At 36.5% G+C, this 22024-nt stretch overlaps 1 protein-coding gene across 16 annotated transcripts in view; it reads left to right on the forward strand.

Annotated features, from left to right (window-relative positions):
- Nucleotides 1-22024, forward strand: part of RBFOX1 (RNA binding fox-1 homolog 1) — a 1263570-nt gene that overhangs the window by 689667 nt on the left and 551879 nt on the right. For all 16 annotated transcript variants that reach the window (XM_026858910.1, XM_026858934.1, XM_026858919.1 and 13 more), the window contains exon 5: nucleotides 1560-1607. In XM_026858910.1, coding sequence (XP_026714711.1) covers nucleotides 1560-1607 — 48 coding nt within the window. The remainder of the gene's footprint in view (nucleotides 1-1559; nucleotides 1608-22024) is intronic.

Genomic DNA, 22024 nt, shown 5'->3' on the forward strand with positions numbered 1-22024 from the left:
CAAATAAGCTCAGGAATTCAGCCTTGTAGGCAGAGGTGGTATTTCCTTATCCACCAAATGGCAGGAGAGACATGGTGAGAGACTGGCTGGCTGCCAGGAAGTCACACATGAAAGAAAATTTGAGCGTTACATTCCAAAAAGTAAAGTCTGGTCCCCGCGAAAAGTATTTTGAATATAAAGGGTATCTGAGGTATTGATTCGTACATGAATTGTTAAAGATTTTTGTTGGAAATATGCTGCTTAAGAAGTGACAGAGAACTTAATATCCCTAATGAAAACATATTTAATATCACTTCCTGTGAAGGAAAGTAATTTTTTTCAGGAAACATTGATTCCTCTTACTTGATTGAATGATTTAATTTTTTTAATTATTTTATTGGTATATGGCTTAGGTAAGAAGTCTTTGGCATTGAAATAATACTAGTCCTTCGTTTAAGATGAATAGGCATGGTGTTGAAGAAACACAACTTTTTTATTTTATATTTTCTTTAATTTTTAATAAGAGCTGCTATTAGCTCTCAACCTTACATTTGTAGTTTGGGATTTATGTAGCAAGTAACTCTAGCCAATAATTTAAAACCTGATGAGAGTAGGTATAGCTTCAGTGAGAGGTTGGGGAAGGACTTTTAACAAAAAATTGTCCTTCAGCTATATGCTATTTTTTTTCCAACAGAAATCTCTATAGACTTGTGGTATGCGAACTAAACTGACTTCCAAGAATACCCTCAGTAGGAAAGTAAAGATGAAAACAAAAGAAAAATCATAATATATCGCTTGTCTATAGTTTAGTGACTCGAGCTATATTTGGCTTACTCGGTTTCCAATAGTAACATGTTGTACGAAGGGATACGATGAAGGAGGAGATGCCTTCCGGACTCTTTATTTTTGTGATAATGCTGATCTGCGTGTCTTCAGGTCTGCTGACAAAAATTCAAAGGTTCAATGAGAGTCGAAATACCTTAGGAGTGAAAGGAACATGTCTTGGGTGTCATTAGGTTTAAGATTATTTATTTGACTTCTGAAGAAAACGTAAATCCAAAGCGTGTGTGTGTGTGTGTGTACGCATGTGTACACACATACACAGATGCATGTTTATATTAAATAGATGCTTGATTATTCTTGCATGTTGCAGTGAGATTCAGGCATAAATGTCTTCAAGATAGCAAGTCCTAGTAATCACTCTTGACAGCAGGCAGAAGTTTGAGCAGTTATTTCCTTTCAAGGTTACCTTTATATATATATATATTTTCTTTTTTTAAGCTGCCATCACCAATTCACTACACTGGCTGGCTACACTATATTGAAATAGGTTTGGGTTTTTGTGACGTTGCAATCCTGGGTTAAAGTTTCTGCTTGAAATAAAGTTTAATAAACCTTAGAGCCATAATACTAAACAGCGTACGTTGAAAGACACTATATACACAAACCCAACAGTTTAGTCCGGTGTAATAGGTTGAGAAACTCACTTTTCAAACTTCGACGCCCTTTTTGTGTCTCAAGTTATTCCCACAGCCCCAGTCAATCTGTTTTGTGACAGAGTCTTCTGTGTTTCTTTTCAGGATACTAAAGCAGAGTGCAGTTCCTGTGTAGAAACTGAGGACAGAAAAGTAAGTGGCTTCTTTTAATGTATTTTTTTTTTTCAGGCAACTCTATTAAGTGGGGTGGGATTTTTTGGTTGTTTTGTTGTTTTTTTTTTTTAAATAATGCAAAATTAATTTGCGGTGTTACGTTTTACGTATGTTTTAGAATATTTCCAACAGCAACTTTCCTAATGTTGTATTTTAACTTCAACGGGGACAACGTAGTCTTACTTTATCGAATATACTGCAGCTGGAAATCGGAATGACTGCTTGTTCAGAAGGGAATTATAATCTTAATTTCGAGACGCGAAGCTATGAACAGTTTAAAAGGCGATTGCACTTTCTGTTCTTAATTTCCATTAATAACAAAATTATTGTGTCATGTCGTTAATGATAATGTTGGCCTACCATGTTAAATATTTGGAAAACAGCAAGATAAGGACTGCTTTTTCTTGCTTTATAAGCAGTATCTTTAATACGAATTTTTTTTTTTTTTGTCCTTCTAAAGGGTTGATGTTTAAAAACATTTATCTTCGATTACTTCCAGTTTTATATTCCGTGAATGAGTACAAAATGTTTTCAGCTGTGTTCTTCACCGTGTTAGCGTTTGCTTTTTGAAACAGTACGTTATGGCACGTATGTTTGAATATACTTGCATAAAGTTACATTTTTAGCAGGAATTCTTTAACTGAAGTCCTATCAAATTCTGCTCTAAAATGAGCAACGCAGAACGCTGCCTTCTAGCAGTAACAGCACGATACTCTCAATTTATGTTTTGAAACAGCACGTCTTTATACTTAATTTATCATTAGTTTAGCTGTACCATAATGGGTGATACCAATGCTCTATTACTCACTTTTCCAAAAATCCTTTTTTTTTTTTTTTTTTTGTTACACTACTTTTGGCTACTGCATCTTTCCATGAGCATTAGTGAGCTCCTCCTGATTCAGAAAATAGCAGTCAAGTTCTTTTTTCTATAAAAATGAGCTTCTATTAAGCAGCATTACACCAAAGGCACTTCAGTTGTTCGTGATAGCTCAGATTATATAAAACAATATCCTACAAGCCCGATATAAAATGCTACTGAAGTTCATGCAGGAAAGCACAATTCATTTGCTTTGTTGAGATGGGTGATAAAGGTTCTTCAGAATTTCACGGATATTCAACGTTTTCAGGAATAGAAGTGAGGGAATTATTTTCAGCTATAGAGAAACATATTAAGAATTCAATTAAAGTACTAAACTGTGAATGTAACTGGAAGAGACAGTACGGTGTATCTTAGAGACCAAGCGGCTGTTACTGTTCTCCGATTGTTGAAGTCCTCCATACCAAGATAGGTTGAATTTCTTGCATTTAAATTAAGTCAACACCAAATGTCTTAGTCTGCGTATAATAGAACTAGATTATTGTAGGAGAATTACAAGGACAGTAAGCAAACATAGGATTTTTTTATTATTATTATTTAGAAACCATTTTAATGACAATAGGAACAGTAATTTTGCTGCATTGGTCTGAGAGTTGAAACATAACAATTTCCTGTGCCCGCCTTATCCTTGTTATTTGCACTCCTAATGCTTTTCCAGTTCTCTGGGAGGGTTAAGGGTGGGTTTTTTTTGTTTGCTTGTGTTTGTTTGTTTTTCCTTTAAAAGCATTTTAACAACCCAAAGCATTCTTGCCTTGCTGCTCTTTTCTGTCCCTGACTTCATGCCTGCCCTACACTCTATTCTCCTGTGTTAGTAACTTTGTTTTATTTTTTTGGTGAATTTCCAAATTATCTTGCTTTCCATTTCTGCTTCCTTTTCTAAGCTTCATAAGTGACAGATCATGCCTCCTTATGTCTCGTGCAGTTCCTTCCACTTTTCTCTCACGTATTTTGCACGCGCATGGTGAGCTGAATCAAAATTAACCCGGTTAACGTGCTCGTGGTAAGAACTAACCAAGAAACAAAGACTTCACGTAGAAGTATATGCAATTTCACAATTTAGAATTGGCAAAAATAAATATAAATCCAGTTTTAAAGTATTTTCTCACTGAAGAGAGTGAACTTTTTTTTTTTTTTTTTTAAATATTTCTACTGAAATTTTAAAATTTGGAGCTAGAATCTAGTTCGGGATTACTCTGTGTACTGTATCACTGTGTGGAGTAGTAACTGAGTTTGTGGGAGTGTCAAGCACATGATGTCCTTTAAAATCTCTATCATCTGGTATTACTGTGAATTCAGGTTCTGAGCTTTTATAAAACTGTTTAGATGTTTAAATTCAGGCACATGTCGTTTGACAGCATGCTAAGGTGCAGTTTGGGGCCTTATTTCTAAACACCAAAATCTGCCTCTCTTTTTTGGTGCGAGTAGAAGTTATTAAAACTGCACAACCCAAAGGTTCTTTTTATGGCTTGCATAATGGCAAAAGTTGTCCAGGTCCTGATAAGCTTTGGACCGCAGTCTTAGTAATGCATGTGATGTATTTCTTTTTCCTTTTATTGCAACTTTCCTTTTATCTAGCAGATGTATCAGCCTGTTGCCAGTAAGCTGGTTTGGTTGTTTTTGTTTTTTTTCCCCATTGTTTTATGATCGGATGATTCCTACCTCAGTATAAATCGCAGGAGCTGCATATCTGATGCTTTTTCTTGGCCTCAGCGATTGCTCTGAGTGGTTTCCTAAGGAGCAATCTTTCTTCAGTGATGCGGGCTATCAAGACTAACCCCGCTGTCCGACCCCAGAAAGGGCCACCTCATCCAGGGCAGAATACGCGATCTGACTTTCTGAGACGGTGCAGGTCCTAGCACTGAGCAAGTGAAGTGAAATGGAAGAGCATGAGATTGCTGTGTTATCCCGTGCTTTATTACTTCATTGGCTCTCTTCCCTCTCCCCATCTTATATACAGCGGCATGAAGGTGAGGTGACAGTCACAGGGTCTCCAAACTTACTGCGACTCCTGGAGAGCCCCTCTCTTTTTGTCTCTCTCTCGATGGATCATTAATTTTGGAGACCTGGAGGTTATTGGCATCGTAGTGCTCAGTGCTGTGAATTTCTCATCCTTTTGACTCTAACTCCTGATGCATACGGACACATGGCTGGAGGTTTACAGACTCTTCCGTGATCTTGCCTCGCTAATCCCTGAGGTTAACAACAGACATGAGGTTTGCTAGGTTTTGGGCTATGGTTTGTTTTCTGACTTGCTGAAAGTACTTTTTTTTTTTTTTTTTTTTTTTTTTTTTTTTTTAATCCAACGATGACAATCTGTTCAGTGCTCTAGCTTTCACATGCAGAAACAGGAATTAGCATAAAGAATTATCGTGCAAACCCCTAAATTTATCTTCTTAATTTTTGTAAGCATTTTCAAAGAACAGAAATACAATAAACGCCTACCATTAGTGCATGATATATTCAATCTTTTCTCTGTGTTTGGTCCCAGAACGGAAGCTTAAGTGGCAGATTGACTTTACAGCCCAGGGATATAGATTACCAATGACCTACGCGGTGATCATCAAATAAAAAATACATCAATCCTGGTTAATAATAATGCATCGTTTCATGTTTATTGAAGGCATAAATTAGGAACTGAACGTAATTCATAGAACCTGAAACATTGTAAATAAATGTTTTCGTTTCATGTAGGTTGAAATCAAGACAAACTACTGCAATTAGGACATGCGTCATTAGTATCTAATAATTTGCACTGTCATAATGAAATATACTACTAATGAACTATATCATTAGTAATTAATAGAAAGTTTTTCCCAGTTAACGACAAAATATAAAACTGCAAGGTGCTTTTTCTTGCAATCTTTTATCCTGAAGTTTCTTAATCTCCAACTTCTGAAGTAGAAATGTATGTAACCATGGCTGAAACGTTGCCTGAAGGTAAAGTCGAAGTTAAATTTAATTATTATTTTGAAATCTATTATTCTGTAAATGACAAAACAGCATTTAATTATCCCAAACCGTTTTATCACTCTGCTCTTTCTCTCCTTCCATCGTTACTTTAACTTTTTTATGTAAGATTCTACTTATATTTTCTACAAAGATAAAAGCCCTCAGGTTTGAGAGTAACAGGTGACAAGTAATCAACAGTCCGCTGCAACTTGCATATATTATTCTGCGTTATTAAATTGCATTTACCATTGCCAGCAGTGGACCTGTCAGTCTATGTACTCATTTCCTACCTGATCAATATTTTTCTGTGTTTGTCCCACCCAACCCTTTTTTGGTTTAGTCTCACACCTTCATTTCGAACACTGCAGTATTTGATGTTCGATGAATCGTGCGATCATGGGAATGTCTCGGCTTTGCTTTGCGAAGAAATATACGTAGAAACACGACCCTTAAATTTTCACAAAAAAAAAGAAACCTGTTAAAAACATGCAAATGTATTTATTTGCAAAGCGATTTTTGTAAAAACGCATTTATATCTATAAGCTACTCACATCACGTCTTGGAATTTGAGTCATAATTTCAAAGCCTGTGATGTTTTTCAGCACGAGGTTTCGCTCTTGTAAGGATGATGACAGTTGTGGGTGTTTTTTCCTTCTACCCATGTTTTCTAATGGAACTCTGTGTGCTGGGGGAAATCTAACTGGTTATGATTGAAGAGAATTAATAAGGATATTGTGTATTTTGCCAAGATGGAGATGATGTGGATTCCTTCAGAAACTTCTCAATAACTCTAGTCTTGGATTCCACTCAGAAAAGACTTGCTAATACGTAAAGCCTTTTTTTTTTTTTTTTTTTTTTTTTTTTTGTTAACTCAACTCTGCAATTGCATTTTGTCATATCATCAAATTAATTGATGGCAATGCTGTGAAACCAAAACTCTCATATGAAACTCTACTCTCCCCCCCTCTCTTTTATGTTTCCATCTGAAATGGAAAATTGAGGCATTGAAAACTGAATGGAAAGTTAACTTACAATGACCTTTCTGTGCCGGCTAACTTTGTTTCAGCCAGTTTTTACTGTGCTAGGAATGTTTTATTCTTCAGCTTTGGCTTTTAGTTTTTTGTTTTATTTCAGCTTGCTCTGTTTAGTAATAGACTCACTTCTGCTGTAATGTGCAGTGACATTCTCTTCAGTATTCCTTGCAGGCAACATAATGCTGACCGTTAACTAGCAGCTAAGTGTTATTAGCTCGGTGGCTCAAGGTCACTCAGGATATCTTGCTTCATTTTCTGTTCTTGAGAAGGAAAGTAGCTCATGGAGAGAACATTTTTGAGATGCATCTTGACTTGAAAATTTACCACTTCTGAGCTCAGAGTGCAGAGGCTTTATGAGAGTAATAGACTTTATGGGTATGCATTAGGCCAATAACACGATAGGTCAGTAAGTTGGAAAATTTCCCTGTAGTAGCATAATGTTTCATAACTCGCTATTACCTTCTGTGGGATATGGTATAGGCAGTAATGCCTTTCCTTTTCTGTGCCTGCTGTGGAAAATATTTTATAATTTATTTATTTTTTTTTTCTTTAGTACCTTCTGTCAGAGGATCTCAAAGTACTTCACAAACAAATTAAAAACACCTATGAGGGAAGTACTTATATTTATATTGCTCAAGGTACATATGGGGAAATGGAAGTGTGAAGGGGAGACATTAGGCAAGGTTACAGAGTGAGTCTGAGACAAAATGAGGAGAAAAAGAAACAGCATTACAAATATGTTTTGCTTTGCCTATTCTGTGGCTTCTTGAAATACTTTTTTTTTTTATGATGATCATGTGAAAATGTTTTCTGTGAAAGTTTAAAGGAAAAATTTGTCTTATTAGTAGGAAGAAAATTTATCCAATTTCTTTAATGTTCTTCAGGTTACTATGGGAGGGAATTAATGAGGCTATAAAATAGTGAAGAACTTACAAGCATCATGGAGGGACTGACTCGACTACTGGCATCTAAGATGTGGATATATTTACATACTGTTTCCTTTCATTGTAATCCCTTTTTCTGATGTTTAGGAACTTCCTATCAGTGAATATGAGCAAGTGTCATTTTTATTCTCCTGTGAAGGCATTGTGCAATCCGCATTGTTCTGTAGAGTTTTGAGATGCGTTTTTCCTCACATCAAAAGAAATTAATTTTTTGATGAGGAAAGATCACTGACTCCAATGGATTGGTAAGGAAGTGTCTAGATGGAGTTTGGATATAGATTTGGAGAAACCGAAGGAAATTTTGAGCATTAACGAGCCTTCTGGTGTGTCCTAGAGTGAACAAATTATTCCTATTTCTTCTGCCTCTTTAACTGTTGTACAAACATTAAGGTGTATTATTGAACCATCGTATGATAGAACCACATAGAGGATTGACCACAGAATTCAGAAACAAGGGGGAGTCACCCAGAAGTGAGAATAACAAGCTGTTCCAAGAATAGCATCCACCTGTCACAATGTGCCAGAGGTTTCCGCTGACATCTCGGCTCCTGTAAGTCAGATTTACATGACGCGTCTTGAATCTTCCTCAGTACGGAGCTGGAAGCTTTCAAAAATTCCGCAAAAGGGTAAAATTATTTATGGCGTGGGCGTGTTTTCTGTTGGTTGTTTATTGCCAGAGAAGTCACTCGAAATTCATGGCTGACTCCTCCACAATGGTTTTGATTCAGACTCCAGAAATCCTAAATCTCGAAGCTGAATCCCCCACATAGTCTTAGTCGTTTAGGTATTATTTTTTGTTACGCGTGTTACTTTTAGTCACATTTTTTTTAAATCACGGTGTTTTCCTTTTCCCTTGTTTAGTTTATGTTCTTTTCAAGTGAAAACACTTGGTATGGAAAAACAGGTAGCTGAAATTTGCCCTAGAACCTAACACGCAGCATTAGTCAGCCTAATAAATATTGGCAATTCTAATGTGAGGAAATACTCAGAAATCCAGTCCGTTTCCTGGCACGTAGCTTGACACAGCGCAAAGTCTTGTTGGAAAGTTTCATAGCGTTTGAATGATCATAATGTCATTCCTATTACTGCTCTCTTGTTCTTCCTGTCACTGACATGCAATTACGGAATTTCACAACTGAAGTGATGACAATTGCGCCTCTGTATGTGTGTGTGTGTGTCTGTCTTTCCTCTTAATCCAACTCTATCTAGCAATCTGTAATTTGATAAAGTGGAATTGAAATGACAGGCATGACAGAAGTGCCAAAACAATAATTTGACCTCCCACTGAAGTGTCAGCGTGTTCGGCTGCATGACTTTTACACATGCTGAATACACATAAGGGACACAGATAGTATATTTATTATGCTACTATACCTGTTAAAGCAGATCGGTAAAAAAAAAAACAAACCCTTATTACTACATTGTGTCTTTTTGCAAATGTGTTCCATCTATCGCTATCACATTTTCTATCCCTGTACTACTATGTGTAAACATGGTTGCTATCGCGCATAAATTATCTTTATTAGGAGACTTTTTTTTTTTTTTTTTCAAATCTACATTTCGAAGATATTTGGGTAAATCTTGAAATTGTAATTCCGTGGCTGTGTAGCAGATTAGTTCTTGAAGAGACTATTAATTCTTTACTTTTAAGGACAACTTTCTCATATTATTAAGTGTCTTGGGGGAAGGTGTCAAAGAATGAAGGAAGAACCATATAAAAGGTACACTCTTTCTTTTTCCAAAGTCCTTTAGTACTGATGAAATACTTAGTTCCCCCTCATACAGAATATAAATGTAATCCCTGTTACAGATTAACCTGTGTTGTAAAAAATCTTATTGAGGGCATCAGTCAGCAAACTGGCAAATTCTAGTTTCAGAGTATGCAAAATACAGAATATAAAAATGTAGTTTCTGCGGTAGCTATATGCTGATCATTTCAGTTTCACTTGAGAAAAACCTGGAATGAGTGACTTGTCAGTGAGCAGTCGGTGACGTTGAACTGTCAGCTTTTCATTGAGGTAGACTGGAGTTTAAGATATCCTCAAAATATTTTTGCTTGAAATCTGATTCCAGTCTAAACCCAATTTAGAAGTTTCTAAAAAGAATCCGTGGGCACACCGACTTGTATTATTCTTTATGTACAATATAACACTTCTCTGTTAGTGTTATTACAAAGGAAACAAATAACCTATTTTTTTTTTAAATGGTGCTAATTTTTATCCTTTCCTGTGACTAGCAGTCATGCCTTTCAGCTCATATATTTTTTTTCTAGCCTTTTTATTTAACGCTTTGGCATTAAAACATGCCTTTATCTACTTGTACGTTCACAGTGATGTTTGTGTTACATGTATTTAAAAACTGGAAAGCAATCACAATTCCTTTTGAACTTCCTCTGCTTTGAAATAAATTGCGCTAGGTATATGACAACTTCCTACTCATAACTCTTAAGAAGCACACTAAGCTAGAAATAGCATTCTGAAATATCTAATAGGTTTATATAAATTAATAATACATTTTATTTTCACTGAAGCAAATGTATGCACAAGTTACTGTGGAAATATATTCATATGTACTGTACCTGCATTGCATACAATGAATTATATTTCACCTGGGGACAAGGAAAGGAACAGAAGAAAGAAACTTTTTGGCTTTAATATTCATCTAAATGTAAAATTAAAATATTCAGATTATTTTTTTTAAAAACAAAACAAAACAAAAAAACCCCAACAAACTAGTGGAGAGGGAGAATTTAAGTCTGATTTGATGCTAATTATCTGCCAAAATTAACTGAAAAATAATTCAGGAGAGACTGAAACCTTGTTGAACTTTTGACTACATCTGGCCATTAAGTTTTCAACAGGTATAAAAACACAGAGGGGAATTGGCTTCCTGAAGTTATACAAAAAAGGGGAAAAAAACCCCCACAGATCTATTAATATTATCACGCCGTGAATGGGAACACGTCTTGGATATTCGATTTGTGAATTAATCAGACTTAGCAGCAATGGGGCAGTGCAACTTTTTCTATTATGCGGTGACACATTTCCTTTTAAGAGCTGTCTGTTTTCTGGTAGTCTCAGCTTTTCATAACCCACATGCTGCTGCATCAGGAACTTATACACGAGGTTGAGCAGTTATGTTAGCTACATAATTTTCAGTTATTAATCGGACCGCCCAGATTCTTTGCAATGTGCTAGATATCAAGGCTAAATGATGCAAGGGCAAATGACATGGATTTAAATAAATTGACTATACCTCAGCGTGTAATTTTATATTGTATATATATGCCAGAGAGTTTAATGGTCATTGCTGCTTTAGAGAAAAGTAAGTTCCAAGGTGACAATTCCTTCCCTATCTTCTTGCTTTTTAATAAGGATGTGGGAGACTTCATAAAGAAGGATGGAGTTAACAGTAGGTACAGATGGATCACCTTATTTACAGATAATTCTGTGTTCACTGTCAGCTGCGTTGGCTAACCCCAAGGGCTGGAGGGGCTGAGTAACAAGGAAAAGCTCTGGGTTTCTTTTAAGGGCCTGGGTCACTTTGTCGCCCACAGTTTCTAGGAGTGCCCCCGTAATAAAACCACTGAGGTGGCAGCACTTTCAGACTGGGACCCTTCGTTACGTTCCTGCTGTAAGCCTGGGGAAGCTCCGTGGGGTTTTGAGGGTTTTATGGGACCCGATCTAAAGAACGTTGAAGCAAGAGCGAAAGTCTTTTTGACGCGAACCAAATTATGTCTCTGTGTTTGGCAAAACAGTCTCAAGTCAGAGATCTTCCTTCATCTAAACTTTGTGTTAACCAACCCAAACCTCCAGCCACAGTCATTTGTTTTTATGTTGAATTACATATCCAGACAGGTAACTACAGAAGAAGCTGGGGTCCCTACTACTGATGAAGGCTACCAAAGCCACTATACTTTTAATGGTTTTGCTTTTTAAATATTTAAATATTTTTTTCCTCCCTCTTTTCAAATGCCTTTTTATGCTTTCACTGCTTGGAAAGAATTCAAAGGCATGTTAAGCAAAACCATAGCTGGACATTAGAGAGACCTTTATTTAAAATAAGAAATGCATCTATTTCATACAAATCCACTAGAAATTATGTGCTCAACAACTGTTTAAAAAGCCTGTATTTTAGCAGCAGCTAGCAGAGGATAAAGGCGCTTTTTTTTTTTTTTTTTTTTCCCCCCCCTAGGCTTGTCCCTGTGCTTGGTATGACTACATTTGGAGACAAACACCATCTCCTGCTGTACAAAAGTAGTGAGAGGTTTTGCCTTGCAATGTGATAAAGTTGCTATAATGTGAACTTATATGCAGTATATTAGAAGCTAGGGCTGTTTTTGTAGACTCTCCAGCACAGAAGTTGAGCAGAGCTTTGCCTGTAACCAGTTGCTGGTTTGACTTTTTTAAACTCTTCATGTTGAATTTTCCGTATGGAATATTTTAGAATTCCTAGAATGGGGAAATTAAAATTATAGACTTTAATTAAGGATTAAAAAACCCTTTTCGTTTCATCTGTTTGAGCTGTGCCCCATGTTTTCAGCCACTATCCATTTTAGCAATCTGGAAGTTCACGTTGGTTTTGGATACAGGAAAATAAAGTATCTCTGTCTCACAGGACGTTAGTAGTCTTTGATAAAATCGTTTAACATGTTAACTGGATGAACTTCTAAAAAAAATTAAAGTTAAGGTCGGTTTTGGGAGAAGGCAAAGGGGAAGGAAAAAAGGTGCATAGAGTTCTTGGCTCTGATTTTACATACTTAAATAATAAGCCTGAGTTTTAAGGTGCAGGGCATTCACCTGAAGTCTTTGTTACAAGCTGTCATTATTGCCTCGACTTATTCTTTCTGCGTTGGGGGGAAAAAAGTATCATCAGTTCACTGAGCGCGGTGAAATCTAGCTGTGATTGCAATAAATGCGGTAGGTCAGTATTAGCCGGGGTTTGGAGCAGAAATACACAGCAGAGTAACTCCTAAGAGATCCTTATGTAATGAGGCCGCTGTGGGAAGCCACTTAGCGTTCTGCACTCATAGAAAATCAGAGAATTTATCCAGCCGGTAAGAGTATTTATTCTTGCATAAAGCTCCCAGATGGCAAAATTTAGAAAAATCTATACTTTTCTTACTTCTGTTATACATCAGGCTTGGTGATACGCTTCTTATTAGACAAGTAATCTTCCAGATGTTGTTTCATTAAACTGAGGTACGGAGACATTTTTCATTCATTTTCTATTCCCAAGTTCCAGGCAGTGCATTAGGATTTTTTTTTTCTTTAAAATTGCAGGACAGCATTTCATACATCAAGTGATACACAGATTGCACATTAGCTGATTAAATTTACCCAAAGAGCATTAATAGAACACTTGCAACCTTGTCTTTTTCAGTTCTCTAAAAGGTAAATTAAACAAACCTACAAGTAAATTTGTAAATATATACAACTTTGGTGGTTAATTCAAAATTTTAAAGAATTACAAACCTTCCTAAAAGAGAAAATACAGGGATTGATTGAGCAGCCCTAAAATAAAGTCTTTCTCCCTGACTCTGAGCACCTAGGTAGTAAATCTAGTAATACTAGGATGTATTGTGTGAGCTACATTGGACTGGGAAGGGTTTATTTTCCTTACAGAAACCTCAGTTCTTGGAAGTACATGCACTTTAGAAGGTCTAAAAGCATTAAAACCTTTCTTTTCCTGGCTGCAAACATGTCCATGTGCTTTAGCCATAGAACTGTTCTATTCCTGAATTTTCATTTTCCTTGCAGTAGAATCAAAAGCCACTATTGACTTCGCAGGTGTTTGAAAGAGACGTTCCATTTTTATGAATTATCCTTAAAGAGCCTTACTGGTGAAGTGGAATTCTAGAGGTTATGTATTTCTCCAGGAAAAAAAAAATTGGAATTATAACTTCGTTTATAATTTCTTCTATGTCATTGTAGTAGAATTTGTGTTAAAATAAATACACGACGTGTTGCTATATGGGAGGTTGCAGTTGCTTTCTCTGTATTTAATCAGTATACCTGACAGCCTGACTTCGGGCTGGTCTTCTACGGTGTTAAGCTTGCATAGTCCACTATACCCTTCCCTGAAACTACTGTGTACAAAACATGGAAATGCTATTTGAAATTTTGCGTGGAGAAATTGGTGCAGGCACTTTACTGTTCTTAGTCGATGGAGAGAGCTAAATAACATCCCTTCTGTATCAAAAACTGCATCTCTGTGGAAAGTTTAAATATCGAAAATTGAAATCCTTTTTGAAATCGAACTGCATGTTCAATTTTTGCGTTTGTTTTCTTTATAACCAGCAACAAAAAGTTTCTTATGGAAATAAGTTAGGAATATTAGTTATTAAACATTCCCTCTAATATTCAGGTACCGCCTTCTTGCTGCTCCGTGTCATTGGCATGATTATGGACAAGAAAAGAGCTGGTATATTAATTATGTATGCATATCAGCTAATGGATTTTATGCCAACAGCAATATTTGAATCTTCCAGATAGCCTGTCTGTGAGTTTTACACCATGAATGTTTGGCTCCAGAGGATGGAGCTCTGTGATTATTTCTATTAACCTCCGCTGTTGGTACCCAGGTATCGTGCAGGATTTGGCTTGCTGTAGGGATTCAGGAGTTGAGACTGACTGAAAACAGCTACCTAAAACAAAGTATTGCTTATGCTTAACGGCATACCACAGTAAAGAAGGGAAAAAATGTAAAACTAAGGGACTTACTATGTTGTGGTGGGTTGACTGAGACCAGCAGCTGAGTACCCCCATAGCCACCTGCTCACTCCCCCCTGCCTAATGGGACTGAAGAGGAAAAGCAAAAGCAAGAAAACTCACAGGTTGAGATAAAGACAGATTAAGTGAAGAGGGGAAAAAAAAAAAAACCAACCAACCCAAACACCAAAACTAAACCCACAAGTGAAACAGAGGGTCACTTGCCACCTCTTGCATGCAGACCAATGCCCAGCAAGTCTCTGAGAAATGGTCGTCTTGGAAGCCACAACCCTCCCCGTTGCCTCCGTTGTAGGACCCTCCTTCCAGTCCCCTGGTTTTATTGCTGAGCATGGGGACACATGGTAGGCGTAGTCCTCTGGCCACTTCGGATCAGCTGCGTCCTCTCCCCATCCCTGGCCGGCCGCTAGCTGGCGCACTGTGGGCCGGCGGGTGTCAGCATGACCAAAAGAGGCGGCCTTGATGTTGTGTGAGCACTGTTCAGCTTAACCAAAATATTGCTGTTTTATCAACACTGTTTTAGGGGGAAAAAAAAAAAAAATCTATTAGGAAGGCTCGTGTTACTCAAACTGTTTACAAAACCGAATTGCAGCAGCAGAACGGTGGCCAGTGAGAACGCGATGCTTTCACCCACTTCCGAGGCGGTGATCCTTTGTGCAGACATCCCGTATTTATTTGTAGTTGAAAGGAGTCCGTAACTCCTCGAACTGTCTCCCTTCACTGCCAATGTTTCGGCGCTGCCTTGGGAAGCAGAGAACGAGTTTACAGTCCGTTAACGAATAGAGGGAGCCTTCTGTCATTCAGATTGGAGTTCAAACTTCTATCATCTAGGCGTAAATTGATCCGATGGCTTTCCAGGGCTACACGCATGGCAAGATTATCAGCGGCAGATTGTTTTCAGCATATTTGAAGGGGACAGACTGAATCAGACCATTGTTTTGTTTGCCAAATTAATATCTGGGATGTAATCCAACCTGATTAACAGGATGGCTATGATTGGATCGTGAAAGGGTAAGCAGACACTTGGAAGGCCTTTTTTTTATACCTGCTGGCTCTATTACTTTCCCAGTAGCTTGAACACATGCAAGAATATGCTTCTATCCAGTAATCCAATTCATTTCTCATTGATTCCAGTTTGTCTTTTTATGTCGTATCGGATCTTTTGCCAGGTAAATCTTTTCTCCGTAGCAATATATTGCTTTTTGCAGCTGCCTGGATGTCTGGACTTGGGCAGTTTGATCAAAACTTCCTAATTCAGTTATTTCAGAACTGACTCCTTCAACAGTGATGCAGAATGTCTTTTCCTCTAATGAAGCCTCTTATAAGAGCAATTATGCTTAAATATATATCCATATTTGGAAACTTGAATATGTATGCATGTTTCTGTTGTCTTTGAAACATTGTTGATGGGTCTTATGTTAATGGATTTTCTTTTCCCCCATTTTTTAGAGGTATGTTTTATTGTCTTTCTGTTTGATGGGTTATAGAGACTTAATGGCTTATATATAAACCACGTGCCTCCCAGATTTGATTTATGAAATCATAGCGGTTTTGCACAGTTCAACTGAAAATTTCTTCTTGTTGATCAAAGTAAGAGGAATGCAGGGATTCTGCCACTTTTCTCCACTGCTTGAGTACTTAAATCAGACACTCAGGACAATATGAAAAGGACTAGTGTACAGGGATGTCTCACTATGGCATACTTGCTGTATCACATTTTTTTTAAAAAATCGTGTTTTTTTCTGAAAAATACATTATGAGTATTGAAAGGAAAATGTTGATGTTCAAAGTCTAAAAGGAAAAAAACCCAATTGTTTTCTTTTTCCCCTCCCTGTCAGCAGACTAATATACAAAAAAGAAGGTTAATTGACCTTTTTTTAAAATTTTCTGTATAATGGTAATATACATACTGTGCAAATGGCAAACGTTTTCTTTTGAATTAAAAGCAACGCCATTAAAAAGAAAAATATTCTGCTCTGTCTCTCACTTTCAAGATCCGATAAAGGTTGAAGACCAAGGGACAGGTCAGGTATTTTTTTTTATGTGTGTAAATTGTCTGAAATCCAGTAGGGAGCATCTATTTCAGCAAATTTGTTTTCATTTCATACAACTCTGCTTCTCTGTGGTCTTTTCCTGAACAGAGAAATGGTTATTGAGTGACATGTCAGAATTTGCAGGGGGACGTAAAAATCTGATTGCACTAACTTGACGCCACATTACAGCAACTCATTAAATAGTTTATTTTCCCACAAAGCATTATTTGTTCCTTACATCGTCACAGTTACTACACTGTTAATGCTACCTCCTGAAAATGTTTGCTTTTGCAACCAAAGTTTTATGTAATTTTATGATACTGGATCGTATTTTCTTTTGTCCTGTTTTCCTCATGTGCGCGTATTATCTTATTTCTGCTAAACAGATTCTGTTATTTCTTCAGTTTTTACCTTTGAGATGACAGGTGTGGTGGCTAACAACTAGTCAAAACCACATTTACTGACATTGCTGCTGGCTCTTTTGACCTTGGCAAGTCAATATCTTCACCAGACTTTTCCCTAGCAGTAAAACACGTTTCTAGATAGCTTAAGAGGGTTTGTTTCGTTTTCTGGTTTGATTCCTTTCTGCTGCTGTTGAAGGTGAAAAATGCTTAATCGGTTTATTTCTAACCAAGGTTGGAGGGAAATTCCTCATGACAGTATTTGAATAGTTTTGAAAAGTAGTAAAGTAGAAGAATTTGGCCCTTCTCTATTTGTTATATTCTAAAAAATGCTTTATGGAACTGTGACACCCTCTTTATTAAAATGTCGCAAAGTTGATTTCCTTACTACACAGTCTTAAGTAAAAAGTACAAAAATCTACGCTGAAAACATTCAGATTCAGTATTGCAACAAATCGATGAGAATATTAAAATTGAATAGCGTGCATAAATAGAACACTCCATCTATTCATTATACCCTTATTTGTATCAAAGACAAAAATCTCCTTGTGTGTCTCTGAGTAAGTAACAAATTTCAACCGCATAAAGCTGCATTTCACTGTTTTTATTTATGTGAAGTAGGAAGCCTTCCTTTTCTTTCTTTAAAAAGTGCAAGTTACTATCTGCCTTTTAAATTTATGTATTCTACGGTATTCTAGTTTTGGGTGAACTGATCATAGAATGGTTTAATTTTTTAACGATATTTAAATAGGTTCAGGTGCTTTGTATACTGTTCCTTCTCTTACTGTGATAAATAATTAACGGCAGCATTAGTAGAGACACATTAATAACACAAGAGAATGAGATTGCAAATCCTGCCTCTCAGGGTTCTTTTTCTTCCGCTTAATGAGTCTGATTGCAAACGAAGCTTCCTTCCCAAAAGTCATCGTTATCCAGAGGACTAATATGCTCGGTAACCTGAAAACACCTGAGCAAAGAAACTTTGATGAATCGAATCTCATCTATGAAGTGCACTGTGTATGATCAGGGCTTAATTTTTAAAAAGCTCAGCATTTCACGTGCTGGGGATTTAAGTTTTGTTCCTGTCACGCAAATATCAAACTGTCATGCAAATATTAGTTGTTGCTACTAGGTTTGAAGATTATTGGATTCCAAAGCTTTTAATATGTGTTCCTAAAGTCAAGTCCTCATAGGGAAGTGTCATCGTTTTTAGAAGTTTTGCTCACTCTTTAAGAATGTGAAAAGTACAAAGTCTGTCTAAGGATGCTGGCCCTCTAAGCTGAACTACTTTTAGAAACTTGGTTTATTTGCTTTCTGCATTTAAATCAAACAGTAGTGTACCGTGATCTGAGATGTTGCAATCTAGCACAGGAGACTTTTGAGTCAGGTCACAACCTAGACCTAGTTATTCTGCATGCTAATGAACTTGTTAACATCTTCCAAAATATTCCTTGTAGCTGCTCTTCCACATAAACGCTTTCTTGTTTCAAAATTAATTTAAAAAGCTCTGAAACTTCATACTCATTTTAAAAGAATTTATTCTTGTAAATGTCACAGGCTTGCCTTTTACTTTCCTGTGTACTTAAAACCTACCCAAGTATATTGTGAGTTTTCTGAGAGCATCATCTATTTTTTCCCCCTGTAGGTCTGGATTTTAGGGCCAGACTGATGATCCAAAGAGTGGCTAGTTCTTAGCGAAAACGTCTCCCTGTCACTCACATTGGAGCATGGTCTGAAGCATCACTCAAGTTGGTTTTGGTTACCATAAATGTCGGTCAGCTGTACTTCTGGAAAGTATTTGGCAGTCTTTTTCAAATGACTTTAACTCAGAAGTTAAACCATTAACTCAGTAGTTTAAATTATTAAAAAAAAAAAAAAAAAATTCCACAAAGCAATCGTGGTTATAGATTACATGGAAATTTTAGTCAGTTGTTTTGGAAGTTCTGCTCTCGTTGTGTTCTGTCTTTACTTTAGAATAATTTTTTCCTTTGTATTCAATGCTTTTCCCATATAAATGCTTTAAATCTCCTCAGTATCTTCTATTAATATAAATGCACATACTATTAAGGCTCTTTTTTAGATTTAAATGTTTAACTTAACCAGCTGCATTTTGACATACCATGATGATATAGCTTATACAACCAGGAGATGGCAGTGTAGGCTAAAAAAAAAAAAATATTCATTCAGTTAGTAAAACCTTTCTCCATAAATTGAATGTTTTGGGTTTGTTTTTTTTTTATTCCTCCCCCCAGCAACTTAATTTCATAATAACTTCTAAATTAATAACTTCTAATGGTGCATCCTCAACAGAAGCAATTGTTACGATTCTCTATTTTTGTACTGTCACTGCAGCTTTATCTTTCTTGTCTTGCTTTAGATCTGATACAGCTCCAAAACATTTTTTTCTGACTGTGTGTTACTTTTTAGCTTGGTGAACTCTCACTCTGCTAAACCTATTTTTGTAAGAATTTCGCATAACAAAGTTCTGATCTTTTAAAAAATGGCTTCTCAAGTCATTCTCTCACTTTCTACTTTTTTTTTTTTTTCTGCTCTGCTGTTTGTTGAATATAGTAATAGTTTAAATATTCCAATGGCTAGATCATTGTATTATGTTAAAATACTGAGAACTGTAGTTTCATGTGTGTAGGTTGCATAAACCCCATGTATGTCACAGCAGCTGCTCTTGCTCTCTGCATCACACAAGAACCAAACAATGAAGAGATGAAATTAATTTAAGACATTAGGAAATGCAGTTTACTTTTCAGGTTGGCACCTGGAAACTTTCCTAAACTCTTTTTTTCTACATTCCGGCATAAAATTAGAGTACTCTTAGTGTCCAAGTGACTTGAATATGACCAGAAACTTCGGTCCTTTTCACTTTTTCACCTCCCTCCTCCTTTTCTCCCCAAACTTTTGATGTCATTTAAGAATTATTTGTATTAGATTATTTTGAGGGAGAGGAATAGGGCAGGAATTATGTTTCTTTATAAGGATTTCCTTTTTATTTATTCATTTGTGTTCAGAATGAGGAAAGGGAAGATGTGGTAGCCAGTTCACGAAGCGAACGTATGAATGCTGTTATACAAAACTAGCGTGAAGGATTCAGCAAGAAGTAGGTGAATTGTTGTGGGATGATGCTTTTGAAAATAGAGTTAATTTTATTTCCTTTTGTAACAGTCATGATCGAAACTCTTCACAAAAGCAAGTCTGTTAATTTATTCAAAACACAAGTGAATACATTACTGATCTAAGAAAGACACCACGACCCCCACTATCTCTAACGCATCTTATTTTGCCGAGATTTGCTTTACTCTGTAATATGATTGTTATGCTTAAGCATATTTATCTGAGCAGTTTTATTACCTATAATACTTCATTTATTCATTTTTACATATCGAGGTGTGGGTGATTGCCAAATAACTTCGACTTCCGTAACAACGTTTCACAAAAACATTTGCAAATGTGTCCTTAAGGGATAGGCTAATGCAATGGTTGACATTTATATAAGGGAGAGTGAAATTAGAAGTGGATTCTTTTACTATAAAACTCCCATGTAAAACTCCTGGGGATCAACCGGAGACCCACAACTATTAACTTGCCTTTTCTAGCCAGTCGATTAAAGTCTGACTTCTGTGGCCTGCAGGGCACATTGCAGGACCTGGCTACTTAAGCAGTTATTTGCAGGCATATTGTGTGGCTGAATGTGATTTTTTTGACTGGGAAGCTTAACTGCCAGTGCTGTTTGTTGGGAAATCTGCTTTTTTGTAGGTATTATAGTCAAGCAGTTGTGTAAATTATAAGTCAGAAATTGCATAACCTGTATTCTATATAGTTTTTCCTTCATGGACGATGAACTGCTGATGTGAGAATGTATATTGTCTTACAGTGTTTTTGATCCCCAATATTAAATAGCACTAGAAAGTGTAAAATGGAGCACAAGAAATAGTTCTAAATTTAATTTCAGTTACCATTAAACTTTTAATCAAAATTTCCAAGTGTGGTGTTTAGATTATATACATACAGCTGTTCATAATCCATGGAAAGCAAAATTACGGTTGATAGACACATTAATTATATCCAACTTGATTCTGTACCCAACGGAAGAATAAGTTGTTTCTGGAAAGTTCCGAATTGACTTGTTTTGTCTAACGCTGGGTTCGCAGTAGTCTATGCGTGTGTTTAAAGCTCGCTAGGCTAGCCGCAGTGATTGCCTGCCGAGGGAGCTGATTAACACAAACGGATCTGTGGCTCTACCCTATGAAATCTGTGAGTTGGTGTAACAAAGCATGGAATTTGCAACTTCTAGAATTAAATCTGTCTTGATTGAGGGCTTTTTTTTTTTTTTAAATACTGGCTTTTCTTCTTGTCGTCTTTTTTTTTTTTTTTTTTTTTTTTTTTTCTCGCCCTTGCTTTCACAGGTAATCACTTGGTTGGCTAGAAAATTAAATATTCGGTGGGAGAGGACTCTTAGCTAGTGACCAGCAGTTATGAAAGTTTAATATTTCTTCTGACTTCTTGGGAATGAGTGATCTTCATTGGTCATCTGGTCCGATCCCTGACAAGGACGTCAGGTTTGGCTTTCTTCAGTGCCCGCTGTTGAACAGTGTTGCTCTTTGTATATTTAGTTCTTTCCCAATTGCACTGTTGATAAATTTTAAGTGTTTCGTAATGATGTGGAACAAGTGTTTTTGTGAAGGGGTTGCAGGGACGAGCGTGAAGAAGCTTAAATGTAAACCGGGGTTTTAACAATAATTAGAACTTTTAACAGCGTGCTAGATCTTTTTTGGTCATTCGTAAGGTGCTGTGGTTTACCCAGCTGCTAGAAATAACTTCTACGGCAACTATAATGCTGTACTGGTTTATTTAACACACTAAGATACTAAATTTTTTAGTTTTGTTTTTTAAAAATCTTATTTTTAGGATGTTGCAAAATAGAATAATTTTTTAGTATAAGTGGTGTCCTTATGAGGGAAAACTCAAGTGCCTTCAGTTCTGTAGTATATAGTGGATTTTTTAATAAAGAACACAATTTTTAAAAATGTTTTCCCAAGCAGACACGTGATGTTGACTTATCCTGCGGAAGCAGGAAAAAGAATGGACTAATGTTGAGCTTCTACCTTGATTTTTATTCAAAGCACACAACGGCTGATTTAGTGATCTTAAAATTTCCTCTAACAGTTAGTAAAGTCCCATAGAAAGGTATCTAGCCGATTTAATGCTTTTTCATATTTTTAATCCCAAATAAGCCAGCCCCATACCAGTTCTGTGTGATAGGCAAGATGTTGATCATCGAAGGCAGCTGAAACTTCGAGCAGGTAGCAACATCTTTTTGGAATATTAGAAAAAAAACCCTTCCTCTCAGTTTGCCATAATGTAACATAGGTAATTAAATTAGTCCTAATATTGGGCACGATCATTACAGAATCTGGG

The sequence above is a fragment of the Athene cunicularia genome, assembly GCF_003259725.1.
Source record: "Athene cunicularia isolate RWA chromosome 14 unlocalized genomic scaffold, athCun1 chr14_part1, whole genome shotgun sequence".
Classification (NCBI taxonomy): Eukaryota; Metazoa; Chordata; class Aves; order Strigiformes; family Strigidae; genus Athene; species Athene cunicularia.